At 43.0% G+C, this 25,153-nt stretch overlaps 1 protein-coding gene and 1 pseudogene across 2 annotated transcripts; both read right to left on the reverse strand.

Moving 5' to 3' along the window:
- Nucleotides 1-6,120: 6,120 nt before the first annotated feature.
- On the reverse strand, nt 6,121-13,335 carry LOC310795488 (calumenin-A-like). Its single transcript, XM_083657549.1, has 7 exons — nt 13,239-13,335; nt 10,116-10,334; nt 9,204-9,397; nt 8,923-9,083; nt 8,765-8,825; nt 8,125-8,324; nt 6,121-7,088 (listed from the first exon to the last, which is right to left on the reverse strand). The coding sequence occupies exons 2-7, from the start codon at nt 10,331-10,333 to the stop codon at nt 6,987-6,989; spliced, it is 936 nt and encodes a 311-aa protein (XP_083513675.1). The 5' UTR covers nt 10,334; nt 13,239-13,335; the 3' UTR covers nt 6,121-6,986.
- Nucleotides 13,336-14,239: 904 nt separating this feature from the next.
- LOC310799671 (histone H2A pseudogene) lies at nt 14,240-18,851 on the reverse strand (annotated as a pseudogene). The gene is made up of 2 exons: nt 18,453-18,851; nt 14,240-14,259 (listed from the first exon to the last, which is right to left on the reverse strand). The product of its transcript is annotated as a histone H2A pseudogene (transcript).
- Between the last annotated feature and the right edge of the window lie 6,302 nt (nt 18,852-25,153).

Raw genomic sequence — 25,153 nt, forward strand, 5'->3', positions numbered from 1 at the left:
ACCTCTGGGTCCCCAGTGACCCCATGTGACTGATGGTGACTGATAAATTAAATTAGGAAGCTTCTGTGATGATGACAATGATAATTTCTTAACTTTAGCCGATCTGAGGGGGTTTATTTGAACAACAATCTTTAAAAAAAAAAAAAAAAAAAAAACTCCACTATCACCCCCCCTTCCTGGAGCCCGACGACACCTTCATAATACCAGACTCGCTGTTAGTCGTCTTGGACATGGACGAGGGGACGTTAGGTTTCATAGTGGACGGACATGACCTAGGGGTGGCGTTCGGAGGACTTAAGGGCAGGAAGGTGTACCCCGCAGTGAGCGCCGTGTGGGGACACTGCGAAATACGAATCCGGTACATAAACGGACTCGATCCGGATCCCCTCCCTCTGATGGACCTGTGCAGGCGCTCTGTGCGGGCGGCTCTAGGAAGGGACCGCCTGAGCGGAATCCACGGACTGCCCCTGCCCGCCTCTCTCAAGAGCTACCTGCTCTACCAAGGACGGGGTTGACGACCACAGCACACCGAGCATACCCCGGAGGACCAGTCACCCGTGGATGCGAAAGGACCCATGAGGAAAGTATCAGTACTTCAGCATTTAAACGGGCAATCTACCTGTCCAGTAAAATCAGACGTATTCTCATCTCTTTAATACTCCGTCTGCCCGCAACGGCCCGCCCCACCAAACAGAAATACTGTCTTACATTGCTCTGAAAACACCACATGTACCGTAGGTGTCCCTCGTGCGTTGACTATATAAAGCGAAGCTGACTGACAAGTTATTTGGCCTGTGATCTGACTATTCTATCCAGTGGGCATCTCAGCCTGCCTATTTCCGACGCCTAAGCGGAAATCGCTTTCTGGCAAATGGCCAGCGGGAGTCACAATAATAATAATAATAATAATAATAATAATAATAACAATAATAATAATAACCACGCAAGGGGCCATTCTAACACCCCTGGCCCATGGAGCTCATCTGAGCATCAGCTAGAATGAGTGTTACTGCATAACCTTCGGACCGAAGACAGACGGCCCAGGGAATGCTGACGTCTTTCCGTGTTAAGCTACCCGGTCTTAATACACCACTTCCTGTTCTTAATGAATTTCAAAGTAAAATGCCTCTGGCATTTCTTCAGAAGCAGAATCAGAATGACTTTAATGATCCCCGAGGGGAATTTGGGACAGGTTACAGTAGCTCGCTCACAGAACACACATAGCTTAAAATAAAATAAACAGTAGTAAATGCAATGCAAATGCAATATTAAGCAATAAGCAGAAAAAAAAAAAAAAAAAAAAAACACAACATAGCATAGAATAACTAGTAAATGCGCTAGAAGCAAAAATAAGCGGAATGTCTAAGTAGCAAAATACAAAATACGTCAGGTAAGTATACATTCCGTGTCAATTATCATTATTGCACCCTGGACTATATTAAGTCGGCTTGCCCTATACGCTACACGTGGCTCAGCCAGGCACAGTTAACCTATCGGCTGGCTCAGTCTCAGGGAGACTGAGCGTCTCCGAGGTGCTCTTTTAACACATTGAATGCCAGCCATGTTTTCATTCCTGTAGGTAAGTTGTGCCAGGGGTGTTTTTGACGATTCTGGCTCATTTTAGAACAGCCGAGGATTCTTTTCTGTTAAGAATTCATGAACACCAATCATCTAAAAATAACTAATAGAATGTGTGCTTTCTCTGTCTAAAAGAGTTAGTTTGCAGAGTTAGTAGTTATGTAGATATTAGCCGTTGAGTACAGCATGGTTTCAGCGTCTGGAAATTTATTCAGAGATAAATGGCTTTTTGTGAAACAGTCACTTTAACCATTCATTTTTGGCATCAGTAAGACCGTCAGACATTCTAAACAATAGTTTTGAACAGTAATTTCCTCCATAACAACAGGAAACACCCCTCTCATTCAAACTCCTCCCTCCGTGTGTCTTCTCCTCCTTCCTCCTAACAGCGGGCGTGTCAGAAGCGCGTTGTGCTGCCTGCCTGTCTGTCTGCGTGCCTGCCTGCCTGCTTGCCTGCGTGCGGGGACGAGTCTGAAATGGATTACTGTAAAATCGCCAAGCCATTTCCTTGAATGGCTTGCTCCCGCGGTGTGTGTGTGTGTGTGTGTGTGTGTGTGTGTGTGTGTGTGTGTGTGTGTGTGTTCGCGCGTTGCTCCGCGGCTCTGGGGGGGAGGGGATCTCTGTCCGTTCTGTGTGTGTGTCTCCGGGCTCCTGACTGTAAAATCGCCAAGCCATTTCCGCGGGAGGCGGCTGCTTTTGGTGTACGGGTCCCGTGGCTGTGGCTTCTCTCTGTATCTGTCGCCACTTAGTGGTCGGTAAAATAGATTACACACATGCTCTTGCTCCTATAGTTATCTCGAAGATGTAAAAGGGGTTGATTGATGTCCCACCGTCAAAAAAACATGTAAGACGAGTTAGGTCGTCCTTGGCACTTAAGCGCTGGATTATGTAAGACGAGTTAGGTCGTCTCTGGCACTTAATGTGTTAAGAGAGGCATTAAATAGACCAATGGCCACAGGCAGGAATGATTTCCTGTGCCTCTCCGTACTGCATCTAGGTGGAATCAGTCTCTCACTGAACGTACTCCTGTGTTCGACTAGCACGCCGTGGAGTGGGTGCGAGTCATCGTTCATGATGGAGCGTAGCCTGGACAACGTTCTCTTCTCTGACACCGCAGTCAGAGAGCCCAGATCCAGCCCCACAATGTCCCTGGCCTTACGGATCAGTTGTTGAGTCGTCGGCATCCGCTGCCCTCAGCCTGCTGCCCCAGCACACAATAGCATACAGGAAGGCACTAGCCCCCCTTCTGCCCCTTCTCGTCCATGGCTCACTACGTCAAGCTCAGGCCTCGGACCGGCCCCTCGGCTCCCCTGTTCCTCATCGCACCCTGTCACCACATGACAAGACCCTGGTTCACCCTGCACCTCAAGCAGACGCTCCAGCAATGCAACCTCCCGACGAAGAACTACTCCAGCCACTCCTTCAGGATCGGAGCGGCCACCTCGGCCGCCGAGCAAGGAGTGTCCTCCGCCTCCCTCCAGCAAATGGGCCGCTGGTCCTCATCGGCTTTCTCCAGCTACATCCGTTCCTCACCGCACCTTGTCACCACATGACAAGATCCTGGTTCATCCTGCACCTCAAGCAGACGCTCCAGCAATGCAACCTCCCGACAAAGAACTACTCCAGCCACTCCTTCAGGATCGGAGCGGCCACCTCGGCCGCCGAGCAAGGAGTGTCCTCCGCTTCCCTCCAGCAAATGGGCCGCTGGTCCTCATCGGCATTCTCCAGCTACATCCGCCCGGAGCAGGCGGCCATACTGGCGGCCCAAAGAACCCTCCTCCCTTAAATCGGTGAGCATGGCAACAAACAGTGTCCCGGACTTCCGTGCCGAAAAATGTCTCGTTGGTGGTGGCCCCCCGAAAGCATGGCGCCCAGTAAGGCGCAGTAAATTCCCCGGTTCATTTTTGGGGGGGGATAGAGAAAGAGAGAGTCGGAGAAAGTCAGGGTAGTTGCGCCAAGGCAGCCAAGTAGGCCAAGCCGGGAAGCGCCAAGCTAAACTTTAATGTACCAAGATCGAAGGCCCGACCGAGTTGGGAGCGCCAGCCGCAAATAGCTGTAAGTCGCTAAAAAGGTTGAAGGCCGGAAAAGTACAATCGCGAAGCGCCAAGGCGGCCAGGTAGGCCAAGCTGGGAAGCGCTATCGCGAGGTGCCCGACCGAGTTGGGAGCGCCAGCCGCAAATAGCTGTAAGTCGCTAAAAAGGTCGAAGGCAGGAAAAGCATGTACCAAGGCCCGACCGAGTTGGGAGCGCCAGCCGCAAATAGCTGTAAGTCGCTAAAAAGGTCGAAGGCCGGAAAAGTACAATCGCGAAGCGCCAAGGCGGCCAGGTAGGCCAAGCTGGGAAGCGCTGTCGCGAGGTGCCCGACCGAGTTGGGAGCGCCAGCCGCAAATAGCTGTAAGTCGCTAAAAAGGTCGAAGGCAGGAAAAGCATGTACCAAGAACGAAGGCCCGACCGAGTTGGGAGCGCCAGCCGCAAATAGCTGTAAGTCGCTAAAAAGGTCGAAGGCCGGAAAAGTACAATCGCGAAGCGCCAAGGCGGCCAGGTAGGCCAAGCTGGGAAGCGCTATCGCGAGGTGCGCGACCGAGTTGGGAGCGCCAGCCGCAAATAGCTGTAAGTCGCTAAAAAGGTCGAAGGGAAAAGTACAATCAACTACTGGTGCCTGCAGATCTCAATTAACCACCGGTAATCAGATCTTCCTTTTGGGGGATCTCCTAGCCTATGCAGGTGCCCTCCTCTTGCCTCAAGAGCAGCGCCACTGGCCAATGGAGTCAAGCGCCAAAGTATTTGCCATGCATGCCGATTGCTAAATAAAGTTTGTCTAATCCTACCAACTGGCCTCTCATGATTGAAGTGAGGTCTCCAGACCATATTTCAAGCTGAAGGCCACTCATGCATAATCCGATCATCCCCTGACGACAGTCAAGTCCTAGCATAACGTGGTCAGTCAAAGTCCTAGTATGACGTCTGCTATGACGTCAAATATGACGTCAGTTAATCCTCATATATATAGCAAGGGTTCTACGTCACCTCTCTCTCTCTCTGGCCGATCATAGCAGCAGTAGCTTCACGGCAGTCCATCTCCCTCGAAGCCGTCCTCCGAAGCGTTGTTTTGCCCCACCCACCTCCCCAGTCCGCCACCAACGAGTCTTGACTCCTGATCCCCCACGGGGGGGGGGGGGATCTCCTGCCTATGCAGATGCCCTCCTCTTGCCTCAAGAGCAGCGCCACTGGCCAATGGAGTCAAGCGCGCCTATGCAGGTGCCCTCCTCTTGCCTCAAGAGCAGCGCCACTGGCCAATGGAGTCAAGCGCCAAAGTATTTGCCATGCATGCCGATTGCTAAATAAAGTTTGTCTAATCCTACCAACTGGCCTCTCATGATTGAATGACATTTGGCATCATTAATGTGGTGCTACCAGCCACAAAAGGTGCTTATGTGCTTGTGAGGGATATTACGCATAGGACCCCACCAAAGGGGTCCACATGAAACAGACCGGGCAAGCTGTCCATCACCCCCAACCTTAGTCACCGCTCCATACTGTACATTTCTAACATAAACGTTGGCGCTACCTAACATTTCCGGGTTCACAATAGGGCTCTCCATAGACTGGCAAATAGACTATCCTCAGATTCTGTGATTTCCTTCCCACAATGTCATAGAATTCACCATCAACTATTTACCTGAATAGTTTATGATACCACCATAGGCAATTCTAGGCTTTCCAACCAGGGGTTGCACCATCCCGGTCCCCTATGTTCCAGCATACTTCCTGCAAAATGTCATGTATGCATGCCATTGCAATACCTTATTACTTGCATTTACATGATTTTTGTCCCAAAAAAGGTTTTTTTGGGCCCCTGAGACCAAACGGCCCTGAGTTGAATGTTGTCCCTACACCTTGAGATGGCCCAAGGTATAAGATAACAGGAAATCATAGTGGAAAAAAAGGTAGCAGAAAACATCCTGAGGAGTGGGGCTGGCTCCTGGCCTATGGTTGTTTCGTCAGTTCAATGCCTGCATCATGGAGACAGTATTTGGCAAGAAAATTGCTGAATCTTCGGAGGTTTCTTCCAAGTAGCTTCGTAGTTTGTGGGATACAAGATGATAAAGAGGAACCAAGATGGAAGGCACTTTTACACCATCTTGGAAATGGGACTTTTCCCTAAATTGGACCGCAGGTTTGGAGGGATGATACGCTGCACATTTATTCTCGCTTATTCTCTCATTTTCCCTTGTAGACAGATAATAAATGTGGCCAGGAACATGAAGATACAGTAGCCATAAGTTGAGTTTTTATTTCTCATGACTTCCACCCTTGGATCACATGGGAATGCTATGTATAAATGCAACAAATAGTTCCGCTTCTCTGATGCTGACATGCAATCATACTGTATGTTCGACCCACACTTTCACATTTGGCAACACTATAGTCTTTAAATCAATTACAACATGAGGCTAAAATAGCTAAGACACTATATAAAAATAATAATAGTAATAATAATAACTATTATTATTATTATTAATAATAATAGTAATGAAACATATTTAGTCAATTCTGTTTTTATTTAGAAATCGCCTGTGAAGGTCAAAATATGAATAATCATACATTTTGTCTGTATGCAAGTTCAAGAAAAACTCATATGTAAATATATCTTTTCTTTTTACAATGTCTCTGATAAAGACGTAGTAGATTAAAAATTCAGAGGCTTTTCAAAGCACTGCTCGCTTCATCTCGGCTCTCCAGTGCAGGCTTTGATTTGTTCAACCCGGATGAGAATTCTTACATCACATCAGAACTTGATTTCTTAAATCTTAAATTGATCAGTGATATGGAGTAACCAAAATGGCATTGGCATGATAAATACCCAATCCGGAAAAGAAAATAGGAATATACAGAAAGTCAGTGATAACTGTGTGAGGCATGATTGACAAGGCAAACAGGTGCAGTAACATGGTCATACAAACCTGCCCTATAGTGGATTCTTCAAAAGTTGGATAAGACAATAGTACATAACAGGATCAGAACATAGTGCTAATGTTGATGATGAACACCGTGATGAAGGCACATAAGAAAAACTGAGCCTTTGTTGTCTACCAGCACTATATGAGGAGCAGCAACCTCACTAAGCACCACAAAAAGGACGGTATACAAAGACATGGAATGACTAGCAAGTGCGTGTGAGAAGAAGTCAAACCTCCAAGACAATGAGCAGTCAAAGCTTATTTGGCTACACTGAGCATCATGTAACAGAACTCTCAAAGTAAACACCCCAAACAAACGCATTGCTCTTCAGACTAATTGGACACACTAGTCTTTGAGTGCTGCTGTATAGGTCTCTCGTACAAAATAAATTAGCATTTATCAAATCAAGTCTAAAATTGTTTTTATCTATCTAAACAAGCTAAGTCTCTAGAACTCGTCATGCCGTAGCGCCTCCCCAAAGTCGGTTGCTTGGCTTCCGACAAACAGGTCATGTTTCTCCAGGATTTCCTCCTTGGAAAGCTTCCCATCCTGTAGAAACAAGGACAAGCAAAATAGATGTTAAATAGGCAAATATTTTGGGAGAGAGCGCAAAACAGAGAGCAAAGGAAAAACACAGATTAGAGTTAGGACCAACAGATTGACGCTATATTTATTTTATTTTATTTGCACAAAGAATGTGCCGGTAGAGACAGGAAATATATATATATACCGTATATATATATATATATATATATATATATATATATATATACACAGTATATATATATATATATACTGTATATATATATATATATATATATACACACAGTATATATATACCGGTATATAGCTCCCATAATGATGATGATGGATGATGATGATGATGATGAACTACATGTATATCATCATCATCATCATCATCATCATCCATCATCATCATTATGGGAGCTAGGGCTCTGTCTGTCTGTTTGTTTCTCTGTCTCACTGTGATTGTCCCACTGTGGTGTCATAAATCCCACTGTGACATCATCAGTGATGTCATAAATCCCACTGTGTCATCATCAGTGATGTCATAAATACCAGTGATGTCATAAATCCACTGTGACATCATCAGTGATGTCATAAATCCCACTGATGAAATCCCACTGTGACATCATCAGTGATGTCATAAATCCCACTGTGACATCATCAGTGATACTGGTCTCATTGGCCACACAGCAGCCGAGCTGCAGGCAAGGCTGCGCAGCGGCCGAGCTGCGAATGCGAGCTGCAGGGCCAGCTTGGCGAGCTGCACGGCCAGCTCTGCGAGCTGCAGGATGGGGCGAGGCCGCGCAGCGGCTGAGTTAGCGAGCCTAGGAATCGAGCCTAGGCGAGCCTAGGAATCGAGTGCGCGTAGTGCGCGAGATCCCTTGTATATACACACATACACACATACATAAATACACATACATATACAGGTATCAGCAAGTCAGTGACCTCTGATGTGATAGAGCCAATGCAATTTGTTTGAATACATATTTATTTTATATTAGTATTATGCAGAATTTCACTGGAGAAATGTTGTTTTTGGGGGGAGATAACACACCTTATTGGAGTCGGACTCAAAGACCAGGTGTTTGGCTTCTGCTTCTGAATGGTCATAGTCATTGGGCAGGATCCAGTCCATCGTCTCCTCCATGTCCATCTTGCCGTCTTTGTTCTTATCCCTGAACTCGGTGAACTGCTGACGCTCTGTCGCCACCCATTCCGGCTCTGGCATGTCATCATTATGGTTGTACATGTCGCCTACCAAAGAGTTACGCAAAGTGATGAGAAAACTGCTATAGACCCTTTCAACTTGACAGCATAAACATTCTAAATGGACCCTAGCTTATTTCCTGTTGCAGTGTTTGCTAATACAACAGCTGACAGGAAATAGACTAGGGTTCAAACTGTTCCCTAGCAACAGAATTCCAGTGAAACGGTCTATATTGCAAAAGGAGAAACATATACAGTAATTATTCAACCGGTACGTTTTTTGTACCGCCACCCCCCCCCCCCCAGCAGGTGCCCCGACTGACCAGAGGAGGCAGCGACCAGGACACATACCGTTAATCCGGCTTCCCACCCACAGACACGGCCAATTGTGTCTGGACGTCCGACCAAGCCGGAGGCAACACGGGGCAACCAGTACGTTTAAAGAAATAATACACCACATTTCCAACCAAAACATCACAATTATTTACCAATGTACTCCTGTAGGTCAATGAGGCCATCGCCGTCCTTGTCGATGTCTTCTATTGTTTCCTGTGGGGGTTAGCAGAAAGGGATAGGTGTCATGAAACTAATTTCTGATCATGGTTGCGTTTCTTGGAATCACTTCATTTTAGAATAGAAGACATACCTGCACCACTACTTGCTTCATGTGATCATAGTTCTCCGGGTGCATGAAGGCGGTGAACTCCTCTCTGTCCGCAGTCAGGTCACCATTCTTGTCTGCTACTTTGAAGCGCCTCTCATCTCTCGCCATCATCTTCTGATGGTCGTACTCGCTATCTGGTTCATCTGTTGGGTCAAGGGCGAATGGATGGGATCAAAACACTGAAATGTGGACTTATCCAAATGTTAGAAATCGTCATTTGTCTGAACCAATGGCTTCAAAGTTCCTTGCCCTTCCCTCCTTACCCAGGTAGGTACCATAGGTGTGGTTGTTGTATTCGTCCCAGGAGATCTTGCCGTCATTGTTCATGTCAAAGTCCTTCCACTGTTTGTCGACGTTGTCATAGATGTACCTCAATTGAGCGTTCTTTATCCAGATCTTCAGCTCCTCCTCAGTGACAAAACTATCCTTGTTATCATCTATCTTGTCTACAATGAAGCTGGAGAGAAAAATAATGCTTTGTCCACAGTGTCCAATGGAATATCATTACCAACACCTGGTACAACAACAACAAACTAAACAAGGAAATGAGTTTCAAATTAACTGCTCTGAACATGCTTGGTGTGAAGTGAAAATGCCATAATAGTAGAGTGGTGGCCTAAACTTGCACAACCAGTTCATGTCCAGAATCTGTAGCAGAATCCAGTAAGCAGAAGTACATTTCCAGTTTGTCTGCCTCTTCATGGATTAAACATACAGCATTTACAGGAAGATCTCTACTTCCTGCTGTGTCAATCTCTAAAATCTGCAAAGCATCATACGGGAAGTTCGCATTTGGAGCTACAATGTCACCCTCTCGTCGAAAAGGTTAATTTAGGCGGGACGATATAATATCACGATAATCATAACAACCCCCCCCCAAAATATCAATATATGATGATGTGGCTCACATAAGCAAAATCATGTTAAATAATCAAATGAATGTTCATCATATTGAACTGAATTAGGGTGATGTCAAACTAAACTGACATATTCACATAATATTCTTATCATCATTTTGTCTGAGTTTCTAAATGAAATGGGCTTGTTCTCCTCAGTTCAGATGGCAGAATTGTGCATCGCGATATCTCAAAATCCCTGTATCATCATAATATAAATCCCACTGAAAGATGATCAACACTAATATTGAGAAATAGCTGAATCATAAAGCCCCTCACCCCAGTCGGCGCTTGCTCTCTTCTGGTGTGAGATCGTCAAAGCTCTTGGCCTCTTCTTGGCCCAGGAAGGCCTCGTGGTCGTACTCGTAGTTCTTTTCGTCGTCGTGCTCCAGGTGGCTGAGAGGCTCCTCCTGGTGAACGCGGTTCTTCTTGTCCGTGGGCTTGCTGGTGGCGTAGACCACACACAGGACGTAACACATCAGCAGTGGGCGGATCATCCTGTGAGGCAGGGGAGACATTCGCATCCATTTCCCTTTATTAGATCACTTTTCTGTGACACATTTATGCCTGCATAATACATATACATTGATTAGTCAAAATTATAGCACGGCCGATATATCGATTGATTGATCGATCTTAGCCTACCACAGATATATTGGTATATGTTAATAATAATAAATAATAATAATTCATTTATTTTATATAGCGCTTTTCATGTTATTTATTTTTTGTTATGTGCAGCATTTTATGTATATTTGATAATTTTCTTAATTCGAGTATATATATATATATATATATATATATATATATATATATATATATATATATACACACATTATATATATATATATATATATATATATATATATATATATATATATATATATATATATATATATATATTGTTGTATAAAATTAAAGTTCCATTGATTGGCATTTAATCATCAATAAGCTATAATTGCATGCACATTATTAATTGGTACAAGTTATAGTTATGTCATAAGGACAGACTCATATAGACAGACATGGCGCCATCTTATACAAATACTGTAGTTATTAGTCATAAATGCATATGGACAGGTAGACACATCAAGGAGCAGATTTGATTTCTCCTCTACTCTACTGGCCTTCAGAAAACTCAGCATGACAGTGACCCTGAGACAGGAACGCTTGCTGATAACAGCCTCCCAGTTTGACTGCACCAACGCATATTCCAAACTATTCACTCCTCCTCTCTCCCTCTCCTCCTCTCTGCCTATAAAGCGTATGTCAAATGTGAGATATTCACTGCATTCCATAAATCCTCATGTAATCTATACATCAATGTATATTGAGATGTTTGCAGTCCTTCTCTAATGATGATTAGAGGAGATTAAGAACATGGCTTTATTAAATACACTTTTATAAGAGACTACCTGGACTCTTGGCTTCATTCAATTTGGCTTAATTTCAATATATATATATATATATATATATATATATATATATATATATATATATATATATATATATATATATATAATTTGTTAATTTTTTGTTATTTATAATTATTAAATTGCACTAATGTAATTTTGGGACAATGAAGGTTATCGTTAAATCGAGAGAGAATATCAGCCAATATAGCGATATCAGATTTTGTTTTACTCCCTAATATCAGCATCGGCCCCAAAAATCCAGTATTGTTCAGGCCCTATACATCCTACAGACCCCTGCAGATACAGTAGATCTACATCTCTGTTGGTCCTAAAGAAACTACTACTTCAAAATATATATTTTTCCCACTTGGAAAGATATGCATGGTTATAGCCTTTTTTGGTTTTAAATAATAGGACTTGATTTGCTCTGTCTTGGTCTGGACTTGGTCTTCACCTACTTATTTTGGACCCGGTCTTAACTCAAACTCGACTGAACCTGGTCTTGCAATGACTTGGACTGGAGTAAGGCTTTGACTGCTGTAATCCTATGCGTTGTTAGCGATGCTGAGGACACAGCATCGGCAGTGTTCTAAGGCCATGTTCAGACTAGGAGGCCAAATCTGATTTGTGAACTTTAGTGACCTATTAATGACTTTATCCAGATTGGTTTTATGAGTCAGGACGCTCCAAGTCTGATTTGTGTCACTTGTCCCAAAGCACATATGGAGGTAGTTTCCAATCTACTTCAAATGTGCTTTTGACTGATGTGACTTCAGTGTGGACGTGCAGATCCACCAAATCTGATTTGAACGTCACTCACAACTCGTCATCAAATGCTTCTGCGCAGGAAAACCACGTCACCAACGTACGTATTTACTGACGCCCACGTCATTACCATAGCAACCCATGCAGATATGGGAAACCAATCAAGATAATGATGATTAATGACTTCATCAGCAAATCGGATTTGCCTGTAATGTGGACATGGCCAAAGTGACGCCACCTTTTTAAGAGTGTAGAAGACATGTGGCTAGGGTGGCTCTGACTTTCTGCTCATATCAAATTACAAGATATGGGGTGGGTAGGTAGAAGTAACGCATGCGTAAAAAGTATTTTTTAAGGAACAAGTACTTTTCATGTTCCTTTTTTAAACTGTACTTATTATATCAAAATAGGCATAAAAAGTATACAGAAGTAGTAGTAAAAGTAGATTACTGGCAGTAATCTACTTTTTACTTCACTAGGCCTACATATGTCCACTCTGGGACAGATATAGGGAAATTGAGAAAGAGAAAGGTAGGTGAGGAAGAAGGGGGTAGAGAGGAAGAGATGGAGAGTGGGAAGATTGTTCATAATCTCAATTGTACAGAATTCTTGTTCGATTAGCCTACCTGCTCTAATCATTAAAAAAGTTCACTAAAAACTTTATAATAAATAAAAATAATAAAATGGAAAGTAACTTGTACTTTCAGTAACTTATTAACAAGGTACTTTATTTTAACTTTTACTTGAGTAGCTTTCTTAAATGGCAATTTTCACTTTTACTTGAGTCATTTTTATGGGAGAAATTGTACTTTTACTTGAGTATAGATTTTCAGTTGCCTACTCTAACCATCACTGAAAATGATGCAATGTAGTGTTGCAATCATAACCTGATGCAGGGTAACATCACAGTCAACCCTTAACCTCTAGCCTAGGCTACTCTAATTAATAGGCTACAATTTATAGCAACGACTTTGTAAATTATTTTGCAGTCTACTAACACTACAAGCAACAACAGCAGATCAGTCTGGCCAGTGGCCACTAACCTGAGTTGTACGAACCATGTATGGTAAATAATACAATGTTATGACACCACGTCACTGCTGCCTGCTGTCTTGAGCTGTGTAGGAATGCGACATGTAGGCCTATGTCTAAGCCATAGTTTGCTATCATTAATCTCTGCACTGATAAAGACTGTAGTAGACATAAGGAAAGGGTGACCTACCTGGGTGATGGTTGCAGTCGGACGCTATAGAGAGCAAACCGCGTTCCTCAAGTCAGCAGCCTCCAAAACACAGGCGGCTTTATCACATCAACAGAGTGCCAAAGCCACGCCCTCTTCCGGGTTAGGCATACGAACCAAGGGATTTCGTCTGCCATTCTTTTTTCCATCCACGTGTTCGTAAAATGCTTATAAAAATAGTTTTACTTGATCAAACTAAGCGATTCAGCTATATTTAGAACAAGGAGAGACTATAGATAATTTCACTCAGACCAAAACTAAAACACGAAAAACGCTGGATTAATTTTTACTTTTGTCGGAGTGAAATGTACTGTGGTATCTCCTGATTCTAAATGTAGCTGACTCGATTTGTTTGACCACCAAGTAAAACTATTTTATAAGCATTTTACGAAACGTAGATGGAAAAAAGCATAGCTGATGAAATCGCTTGGTTCGTTTGCCTAACCCAGAAGTGGACAAGACTTTGGCACTCTACAGATCACACCCTACGTCGCAGTCCCGTTTCCTCCAGGAGACAGCCAATCAACAGCCGCACACAACACCTCTCCCGATCCCATTGGTCCACTTCAGCAAGCGGCCGTTTTCACTTTTCACTCGGTGTCATCACATCATCGCAATGCACTAAACTCGCGTCAGGCTACATCGCACGGAGGAGTCGCTCATCGCACTCGCTTCTCATTGGCTGTCGTAAGCAGAGTGACGTGCATGGCCAATCAGGGTTAAAGGCGCGGATATGCGTGGAGAAAAGCCACACGCCGTGACGCCGCCACCTGCCACGTCCACAAGCTTTGAAACGGAGATGAGTCTTTTGGTAAAAAGAGTAGGCTACACACCAGGATGTATTGTGGCCCCTTCAAGGGAAGACAAATATTTATTCATTTAACAACTGTCTTTAACTGGGAGAGTGTATGCATAGGGTCATATTCTTTCCCCCCCTTTCTTTTTTAATCTGTAGACTTGCATTTCCAAATCTGAAAGAGGCATCACGTCAGATGCTCCTTGTCTGTAAAGAAACAAAAAACACACTTTCAAGATGTCTCTATAAGACAAAATTATTGCAGATATGGTCAATAATTAATCTATAATTATAGCTGCTGCGCAGCAATGGGTCGTGGCCGGGCAAGTCTCAAGTCTTTTAGCTATAGTCCAAGTCACGTCTCAAGTCTTTAGTCACAAGTCCAAGTCAAGTCTCAAGTCTCTTATGGATGAGCTTTCTATCATCTGCTGCATGCAATCCAGTCTGCTTAGAACACTGCAGTTCATGACAGGGCTGGGGCAGAAGGCAGAGCTGATGTTATGGAGAGGAAAGCTGAGCGATTTATAGATGACAATCATCATCAGTGATGTCACAAAAATGATGACATCATCAGTGATCAGTGGAGATTCAAGCTTTATTTAGCAAGAATTTGCATTAGCTGTTTAAAGTACCATTTACAGTAAAACATTTTGATGCACTCTGGGCTCAATTTTTGATCTATCAAATATCTGTTTGATAGTTTTGTGGAGGACAGTCTAACGATGCAGATGCTGGAGTTTGGTGTCGTTTGAAGAAAAAATGTGGGAGGAGTAGGGTTTAATTAGTTTTGCAGTTTTTGCAGTTTTGCGGTCTTTAGACTTCATAATTGGCCATAGGTTGCAGCGTACAAAAGTTTCTCCTCATTTGGGCACACATTTCGGTGAACGTGCCAAAGCCGTAGCCCATATGCCTGATTTGTTATGAATTTTCAAAGTTTGAAACTTTAGACGGTCGCTGTAGCGCCACTATCAGGACTATTGGCGCCAAATTCACGTCAACTTAGTTTGGCATGGGACTGGACCTTTGTGCAAAGTTTGGTTTATATTCATGCATGGGAAGTCTGACTTCCTGGGAGAAGAAGAAAAATAATAATAATACAGGCAAATACAAGAAGTGGCCCTGCCGCTTCGCTGGCCCGGCCACTAATAACCGAATGAATATAATAATGAATCTAATGCCTTTACAAATTTGTTTAATTTCATAATAAAGCTAATACTGTGTTTCTGGGTGGACGTCACAAAAGAAAAAGGAATTCAATTTAACACAGTTGATTTATCTTCTTTTCAACAGTGGTTAATTTGCCCTAGTGGCAGTAGCGGCTGGTGCTTTTTTGCCCAGGGAGGGCTATACCAACTATGGCGCCTATCGTTGCATCGGCCTAGTTTCTACGCCGAGCGCCTGGCGCAGTGGGCGTGGACCAGCGCACTTGATATCTTGGTCTTGGCGCTACACGCAGCCTAAAGCATTACAACCACGCCTTTTAAGCGTAAAATTATGCACCGTCATGCTCATTAGATAAGTGCAATAAACGAATCGCACGCTTGCCTTTTAAGCTCCAATTCCAGTGGTCCAGCAAAACCAGACAAAAGCCAAGCGCTCTGCCCCCCCCCCTCCCTTCATCCAGTCTGTCTGTCTCTATATATAGGCTATTATTCCATATTATTATGCTTCTCAAACCAATCTAACTGCAGTTTACATACTGCAAGCATGTAAATACGCTACACTATAGCAAGATCAAAGTGAAAAGAATGTTCTAAAGGCATCAGCTAGAAAAATATAGCCTATCCCTATATGATGAGATTAATTTTATATTGGTGAAAGTTTGTCCAGAAAGATATCGTTTTCTCTCCCCTGCTGCAGGTAGAATGATGCACATAAATATACCCTACATTATGTAAAGTCATTGCATAAATGTGTTTTTATTGTAAAACTAAATGTGAAGTAGGGCCAAGTTATTGGAGCGGACATCACAGTATAGCACATGACAGTAGATAGAAGCGCGTTCCGCAGCGCGTTCCGCTGTCACTTATCTAAATCACGTTAAATCCACAAGAGATATACAGTATATAGGCCCAGGAGGACATATATGTTTCACATAGGGTGGTGTATTAATTTCGATGTTTCATTTGGTCCAATATTGAAATGTGTACAATTGCAGGTTGTGTTACCATTACACATTAATTTAGATCGACCTTTTATATCTATTTCGCCTCATTTGGTTGCTATTTAGTAGCGAAATGGAGAAGCACAATGCATGCTGGGACATGCCAGGCAACTTACAACTTATTTTTCCTATATGGGAAGTGTGTTGTGCCTGTCTAAGCGAGGGAGTCAGAGAGAGAGAGAGAAGGGTGACAGAGAAGAGGCAGAAGAGCACTGGCGCACTGAATAGGCCTGGTTTCAGAGAGAGACAGAGAAGGGTGACAGGGGAGAGGCAGAAGAGCGCTCCTTGCAACTGGCGCACTGAATAGGCCTGGTTTTCAAAAGCGCAAAGCGCTAAATTTACGCCAGGTGGGAAGATATCATTACGCCGAGATTTAAGGCCGACACGCCCATTCTGGCCCATTCTGGGACTGCGCCACGCCCATTCGGCCTAAAGCGCATTTGGCAGCGTAAAGCCATATTGATATCTTCCTGAGGCAGGCGCAAGGCACGTTTTTTTGCGTTTAAGGCCCGTTTTAGCGCCGAAGGCCTGTGGGAGAATAGGGCCCTATAGGCCTGGACAATGGGGTTGAAATCAATATGATAATCATAAGGATTATTCTCAATATCAATATCATATGTTTCACGTATGCAAAATCAGTGTTCATCTCATTGAACTGAATGGTGATGTCAAACAAACCTTACATTTTCAAATAATATTCCTGCCATACCTCATTTGATCAGTTTTTAAGTAACATTTGCTTGTCATCATCAATTTAGACAGCAGAAATGTCACTATTAAAATAACTTCATATCATCACGATGATTCTACTGAAAGACAACAAAGAATAATAGGCTATTGAATTATCATCCACTCCAGCCCTAAATCAAGCAAGTAGTAGTTGAAAAGCACATGGCATAAACACTTTGGAAGAAGGACTTCCCACAGCATGTGAATGAGTTACATTACATTACCTATGAGGAAAGCATGTTCCTGCATGCAAATAGAGAGTCCGTCAAGAATGCATTGCCGTCGCTCTACCTGGCCCCACCTCCATGGTCGCTAGATACCAGCGCCCCGAATCGCTTTGTTTTGAGAGCGAACAGCGCATGTGCAATTTACACAGATCCTGGCTTAGCACTGGTGGAAGTCGGAAGTCCCCGGACGGCGTATATATATATATATATATATATATATACACGTTGTTTTATTTCCCCCTCCATGTGGGCAGGTGGGGCGGCGCCCTGGCGCCCTCTAGTGGCCGGCCGCCACTGCTTAGTGGCAAGCCACTATACATGTTACGGCTACTGTAAAAGGCCATCTGACTTAACAAGTTGACTGAAAAATAGGATAGTGTTTTGAAACTGGTTCAATGTCAGATTATAGTTACACCATCCACTTGTTATAGCTAATAAAGTCAGGAAAATATGCATGAGATGCATGAGAAATGTAACCATTATATATATTTGTTATATCTGTGGTCAACAAAAAAACTGGTGTTCTTGGTGTTATGGGGTAAATACAGTTATAGTGGGTATGGAGAACAGAAATAGTTAGGTATTTCAAGGATTACAATAAATCCTTATTAGTGTGTCTTTGTGGGCCTTACGTTAAAATAGGCTCACTGATGAAACATATGATGCAGAGAGTGTATCAGTAGGAATAACATGATTGCAAGTTAAGATATGATAATACTTTATTTATCCCTTGGGGAAATTCGGATGCCACACCAGCAATTGGCGAACAATGCGGAAGTCATGTAAAATATTTAAACAACAATGTATAGAGACTAATGCTATTCATCAGTCCTGTAGATATTTTTTTCCATTACTTTGACAGTGAAGAGAAACAGAAAGGAAGGGGAGAGGTGGCATGCCATGCAACATCTTGAGCTGGTCGGTCAATTGATTATCACTGTGCAATCCAATTTTCATTGTCTTCAAGGGGCTTATAGCTCCTTAGCTGCCTAAGAGCAGAACGATTTGCAAAATATGGCAGAGTCAAATACAAAGTTTGTCAATTAAATTAACCCATTGTAAACTCTCATTTAACCAAATCAATCTTTTCTGCACGGGCCGTGAGCAGGCGACTGATAGGCGTGTGAACTTTAAGGTTGGGGGTGCAGAAAAAATCGAGAGGAAAATTAATAAGTAGGATAGCAGCAGGTGCATTTTCATATCCTGACTAATATGCCCAATGAGAGCGGGTTCCAAGGCCAGTCTCGTTGGAGCCATTCTGTGTGCAACAATGATAAGACCGTCTTTAGGCATCTTTTTGGTCTTCTTGGGCAGGAGGGCAACCTGGATGTTGGGCAGCACACCTCCTTTAAAGATGGTGACCCCGACCAGCAGCTTGTTGAGCTCCTCATCGTCCCTGATGGCCAGCAGGAGGTGACGAGGGCCGATGCGTAACCGCTTGTTGTCTCGGCAGGCATTCCCGGCCAGCTCTAGGATCTCTGCCGACAGTATACTCCAGGATGATGGCTGCCAGGTACACTGCAGCCCCCGTGCCCCCTCTCTGAGCATAGTTGCCCTTCCTCAGCAGTCAGCAGCCGGTGGATACGGCCCACTGGGAAGATCAGCCCTGCTCTGGACGACTTCGTCATCTGGGTAGTTTTGGCCTTGGGCGCAGCAACTTTCTTACCAGGGCCAGACATCTTCAGTCTGAGGGGAAGAGAAAGGATGTATTCAGAACAAGAACAGTCTACATCACTGATGATGTTATAGACATTGCAATCTGTGAACCCAGAGTCTATTTTTATTTGAAAAATGGACTCTGGGACAGTAGCCCTAAATAAATTACGTAAATTACAGTCTACCCATCTTGGTGTTAATATAACCCGCTCTTTGGACTTACTTCTTAAAACCAATTTGACCCCTCTATTGTCCCAGACGAAGCTTGACTTCCAAAGATGGAATAACCTGCCTCTATCATTAGTCGGTAAAATACAATGTGTGAAAATGAATACCTTGCCTAAATTCCTCTATTTCTTTCAATGTCTTCCCATTTTCATTCCCAAATAATTTTTTCGTTCTATAAATCAAGCCATTACATCATTTATATGGGGCGGCAGGGTCCCTAGGATCAGCAGAACAGTGCTTCAGGGGAACCGGCACCTAGGCGGGCTCAGTCTTCCTAATTTCTTATACTACTACTGGGCAGCTAATATACATAAACTAACATTTTGGATGCATGCACCCCAGACTAACTGGTGTCTGTTAGAAGCCAAATCTTGCCGGTCGACATCACTTCCAGCTTTATTATGTTCATCTTTACCTCTGTCCCCGTCTCGACATACGTCCAACCCAATTGTACTTTCCACCCTAAAAATTTGGTTTCAGTTTCGGCGACACTTTAAATTCAAATCTCCATCCGCTCTGACCCCTCTATCAAACAATCATGTTTCCTCCCTCTGTGATTGATAATGCTTTTCTCGTGTGGGACAGAAAGGGAATTGGGTCTGTCAAAGATCTGTATCAATCTGATGTTTTCTCTAGCTTTCAGAACTTGAAAGATAAATATGCTTTATCTGGAATTGACCAGTTTCGGTACTTTCAGGTGAGACATTTTGTTCAGGCCCGGTTCCCATCTTTTCCACATGTACCTCCCAGGCTACCTTGGGACAGATGTCTGGAAATCATGCCCAATCAAAGGCGTATAATTTCACAAATGTACGATCACCTCATGTCATTAGATACTCATACTCTTTTGAAAACTAAATTAGCCTGAGAAGCCGAGTTGGGGTCGGAACTTACAGATGAGTTTTGGGATGCAGCTGTTGATAGGATACATTCATCAACATCATGTGCACGCCTCAGGCTTATACAATTTAAGGTCCTGCACCGTACCCACTTTAGCAAGGCCAGGCTGGCCGAGATATATCCGAATGTTGACAACAGATGTGACCGCTGCAACAACACTCCTGCAGACTTGTCTCATATGTTTTATTTCTGTCCCAAACTAAGTAATTTTTGGACCTCTGTTTTTAGAACCATGTCAGACATTTTAGGAAAGGATTTGCAACCCTGTACCTTCATCTCACTATTTGGAGCTTCAGAAGACCACACTACTCTAACCGTTAAACAAGCTGATATTGTGGCATATGCATCACTATTGGCTCATCGCAGAATACTGTTAGATTGGAAGTCCCCTAAGCCTCCATCATCCACTATTTGGCTTAGAGACCTTGTCTTTTTTCTTAAGCTTGAAAAAATGAAATTCACTCTCAGGGGCTCCGTAGACCGTTTCTATAAGAAATGGCAATGCCTGATAGACTACTTTATTGACCTTCAAACACTCCCCCCGGAATGAGAAAATAACTTGTATTACTTGTATAACTGTATTTATTTTTCTTATCCTTTGCTATGGTGTGTATGCATACATTTTGCTGTTGTGAATTATTGATGTGCTTTACTTTGCTGTTCGGAATCAGAATTTAATGTACACTCGCTGAACCTGTATAAGTCAGGGTTTTTCAAGGTAGGGATGGGAGGGAATGGGTGGGAGGAGGGAAGAGGCATCTGCTGTCAAAAAAGAAAATCTGAAGGAAATAATTAATGTTGACTGTTCATGTTTGCCATGTCTGTCCTTCAATAAAAATCATTGAAAAAAAAAAAAAAAAAAATACAGTCTACCCACTTCTCCAGGGACCACTACACTACTGTCGGGTCTGCTCCAAAATTTAATGGGTTCTTCCTTGGCCCATGCTACACCCTTCCACCAAGTTTCTTGAAAGTTTGCCCAGTAGTTTTTCCGTAATGCTGCTAACAAACAAGCAAACAAACAGCACCGAAAACATAACCTCCTTGGCGGAGGTACAATACAATCTGAAAAACCTGAAAGAATACAGATAGAGAGTACAACATAGTAGTGTATCTATAGACACCATATTTAAAAGAATACAGATAGAGAGTATAACATAGTAGCCTAGTGTATAACACTAGTGTATAACACAGTGTATAACATAGTAGTGTATCTATAGACACCATATTTAAATCATACTGGGCGGCATTTATATTGTTAATAAATATAAATGATACAATAGAGAGATTTGCTTGTTTATTACCTTCGCCAAGGAGGTTATGTTTTCAGTGCCTTTTGTCTGTCTGTTTGTCTGTTAGCAGGATTAGGGAAAAACTACTGAGCCGATTTTCATGAAACTTGGTGGGAGGGTGTAGCAGGGGCCGAGGAAGAAGCCATTAAAGGTCATACTAGACAGTCGGGGTTCGAGGGGTGGGTGTAGCTGGAGTGGCTAGGCGTATCTGGTTGGTGAGAGGGGGCATGGTAAGGAAAGGCGGCGGTGCTAGGGTATGTTACATCTCTTACCCCAGTGAGTTTCCCATTCATTTTCTCCATAGACATTTAGAAAAATCCTTATGTAACGAGATTTAACGCTGGAACCAAGCCAACCCGTGACCTACTCAATCGTGAGTGACCATAAAACATTTCACTCTGAGCAAAAACAAAAAAATAACAAGGTGGGGGGAATCTAATTTTCGACCCCCCGTCTTTATTTTTGTAGTCTGTACGCAGAGACCAGGAGGCAATATGATGTGCAGCTTGTGAACTAATCGATTTATCAGGGGGAATTGTTCTCCAGTCGTGTCATATCCTACCTGGAAAGTGTCGACATGTTTCCCATTAACGTCGTTGGACCGTATTTCAATTAAAAACATGCTCTCCTCCTTTCCCCATACTAATTTTTTCATCTTTCCTCTGACAATATCCTGGCACAGGGCCGGATCTACCATATGGGCAACCTGGGCAGGTGCCCAGGGGCCCTCAGTATGAAGGGGCCCTCAACTTTTTTTAAATTATTGATTTATTTTTGGTCGGGCTCATGTCAGGCTCCACAGAACTATGACACAAATCTAAGACCAATCAGAATAAAATAAAAATAGTTTCCAAGAAGATTAAGTATCATGATTGGGTGTCGTTGGATGGCTGTGGGCAAGTAGTGGTGACTGGTCAGCCATTCATTTTTCCATTTTGTAAAATGCTTATAAAAAATAGATTTACAAAGCGATTCAATTATATTTAGAATCAGGAGAGAGCATATAACATTTTACTCTGACCCCCCCCCCCCCCCCCCCCCCCCCCCCTTCTTGTGTCCGAGTGTAATGTTCGGGGGGGACCCTGGGAGCTTCATTGCCCAGGGGCACTGGGGGTGCTAATCTGGCCTTGTCCTGGCGAAACTTCCTGTAATTGGTCCGAAAGTCAGAACCTTCCAAAAAATGCTTTCACAGTGCAAAGGAACCGTGGTGTAGTTTGATCCGAACCGAGATCAGACCACCTCTTTTCCGCGGACCAAGAGCGAACCAAACAGCCTTGTTTGGTCCGCCATTAGTCCGGACCGTGAGGGAAAGTTTCACCTGTCATTTTGGTTCGGATCAAACTGAACAGTCTGATTTTGAAATAGCTCACTGACAAGTGAAGGTGAAAGGGTTGGCTTGTTTTTCAAATTAACCATGTCCCACGCACACACTGTTTTTGCTCATATAGGCTATGTCGTTTTGAGTCACTAGGTGTCCTAGGCTCGCCCACTGCGCAGGTTCGCCCACCCTGCAGCTCGCCAAGCTGGCCCTGCAGCTCACATACGCAGCTCGGCCGCTGCGCGGACTCGCCCGCAGCTCAGCTGTTGCGTGGCCTCGCCTGCCCTATTGGTGTGCAGGTGTGTGTGTGCAGAGATGGGCGAAAATACATCAAAAAGTATTTTGATACAAATTACAAATACTTGCTCAAAAAATGTATCACAATACAAATACAAAATACTGGTCTGAAAAATGTATTTGAAATACAAATACATATTTTGTATTTTGAAAATACATAAAAATACATTTGATAAAAACTGATAAAGAGCTGCAACGATTAGTCAATTCATCGATTCATTGCCAAATATTACATTAATTGCCTATTTTGATAATCTATTAATTATTTTGAGCCATTTCTTTAAGGAAAAATGTCCTAATGCTCTTATTCCAGCATCTCAAATGTGAAATTTTCTTTTTTCTTTAGATGGTAAATTGTCTCTTTAGTCCTCTGTGACAGTATTCTCCTTTGTGTAATGTACCCTCTAACACAGTGGTTCTCAAATGGGGGTACGGGGACCCCCAGGGGTCCTTGAGGGGGTTCCAGGGGGTCCCCAGCCAAAAGGGGGGTAATTTATTTTCGCTATAATCCCATTCATAAGTAACACAATGACTATTTTGGTCATGGGTTTTATACACTTTCTGTAATAAAACACCTACAAAGCATCAATCTTATCATATGGGGGACCGTGGGACAAAATCCTATCAAATGGGGGTCCGTGGTCTAATTTTTGTCAGTTTAGGGGTCCTTCATGTGAAAATATTTGAGAATCACTGCTCTAACACATTGTTCCATTTCAGTTTTAGTTGTTTTTCAGCACAACAAATTTCTCCCTCACTTCAACTGTTATTCGCCTTCTGCAGAAGCGTCATGCCCATTGAAACGGCAGTTGCCCCCTCCGATTTTTTTTTGGGGGGGGGGGGGGTCATGGCGGGGGTCATGGCGGTCATTAGTAGTAGAGCATCAATCCCCTTTTCAAACATGTGAAAATGAAATGCTGTTAGTTATTATAGGCATAGTTTGCATAGCAAACTAGGCATAGTTTGCATAGCAAGTTAGTTGGCTTAAGCCTTATAGCCTACTTGTACCTACCATGCAGCAAAAGTTAGCATTGTAATGCTAGCCAGAGCTCTTATGGCAGTGAGCTGTTAGTTTTTACCACCACTATCACAGGTTATACTGTAGTTACTGTAGCAAAACACTGAATTCCATTTGATGTATCCAGGTCAATGCAGTTCTTGTGGATATAGTCTTTTTATGTGAATAACATTTTAGGTGAAGTAAGATTGATCTATTTCAAGAAAAGTGGCAGCAGTCTAGAAGCTATCGTGTAGAAGTGAGTGACTAAGCTAATAACCATGAAAGCACAAATAATTGACCAAAATCTCTAAATAAATATACAGTATTTACCCTACTGAGAAAAGGAGCAAAATATTGAGGGTTAAAACTGAATAATGACATCACAACAGTCTAATCCTAATGTTAATTTAAAATGAGATATTCCTCTAAATCTGGCTTCAAATGGCCAACATTTTAGAAATAGCTAAATGGACCCATTGATAGATAAATCAATCAATCATGAGTGGATTCAGGACACTTTATCCGGGCAGACTGATTGAATCATTGCAGATCTATTCAGACCTTAGTTAAATTCATCCTCTGCATTTGACCCATCCCTACTAGGAACCTTCCTAGAACCAGTGGGCAGCCGCAGTGCAGCACCCGGGGACCAACTCCAGTTCTTTTGCCATTGCCTTGGTCAGGGCTACTGACAGGATTTTGCTATTAACCCTAACATACACACTGACAGTACACATTGAGTGTCAATATTATACAAGTCAAGGTAGTTTTAGGAATTTTTCAAGTGAAGTAGGCTATATGCTACTTACCTTTTTTGCCTGTATTTGACAGGTTATCTTTCAAAGACAAGGACCAACCTTTTTATTTAGCTCAGTGGGACCAACCAGGAGAGGGCGAGGCATGCATGGCTTTAGAGACATAGAACAACTTTTTTTTAATTCTCATAAACAAATTTTCCCCTTTCATTCTAATAAGAGGACCAGTACAGTACAGTACAATACAGTACAGCACAGTACAATACAGTACTGTACTGTACAGTACAGTACAGTACAGTACAATACAATACAGTACAGTACAGTACAATACAATACAGTACAGTACAGCACAGTACAATACAGTACAGTACAATACAATACAGTACAGTACAGTACAGTACAGTACAGTACAATACAGTACAGTACAGTACAGTACAATACAGTACAGTACAATACAGTACAATACAGTACAATACAATACAGTACAGTACAGTACAGTACAATACAGTACAATACAGTACAATACAATACAGTA

Source organism: Poromitra crassiceps (assembly GCF_964638095.1).
Source record: "Poromitra crassiceps genome assembly, chromosome: 2".
In the NCBI taxonomy this organism is placed as follows: Eukaryota; Metazoa; Chordata; class Actinopteri; order Beryciformes; family Melamphaidae; genus Poromitra; species Poromitra crassiceps.

Excerpts from the sequence above, each read along its gene's own strand:
- LOC310795488 (XM_083657549.1), bottom strand. The coding sequence starts at position 10,333 with ATGATCCGCCCACTGCTGATGTGTTACGTCCTGTGTGTGGTCTACGCC. Across the intron at positions 9,398-10,115 it reads GAGAGCAAGCGCCGACTGGG|CTTCATTGTAGACAAGATAG; the intron begins GTGAGGGGCTTT and ends TTTTCTCTCCAG. Across the intron at positions 9,084-9,203 it reads CACCTATGGTACCTACCTGG|ATGAACCAGATAGCGAGTAC; the intron begins GTAAGGAGGGAA and ends TTGACCCAACAG.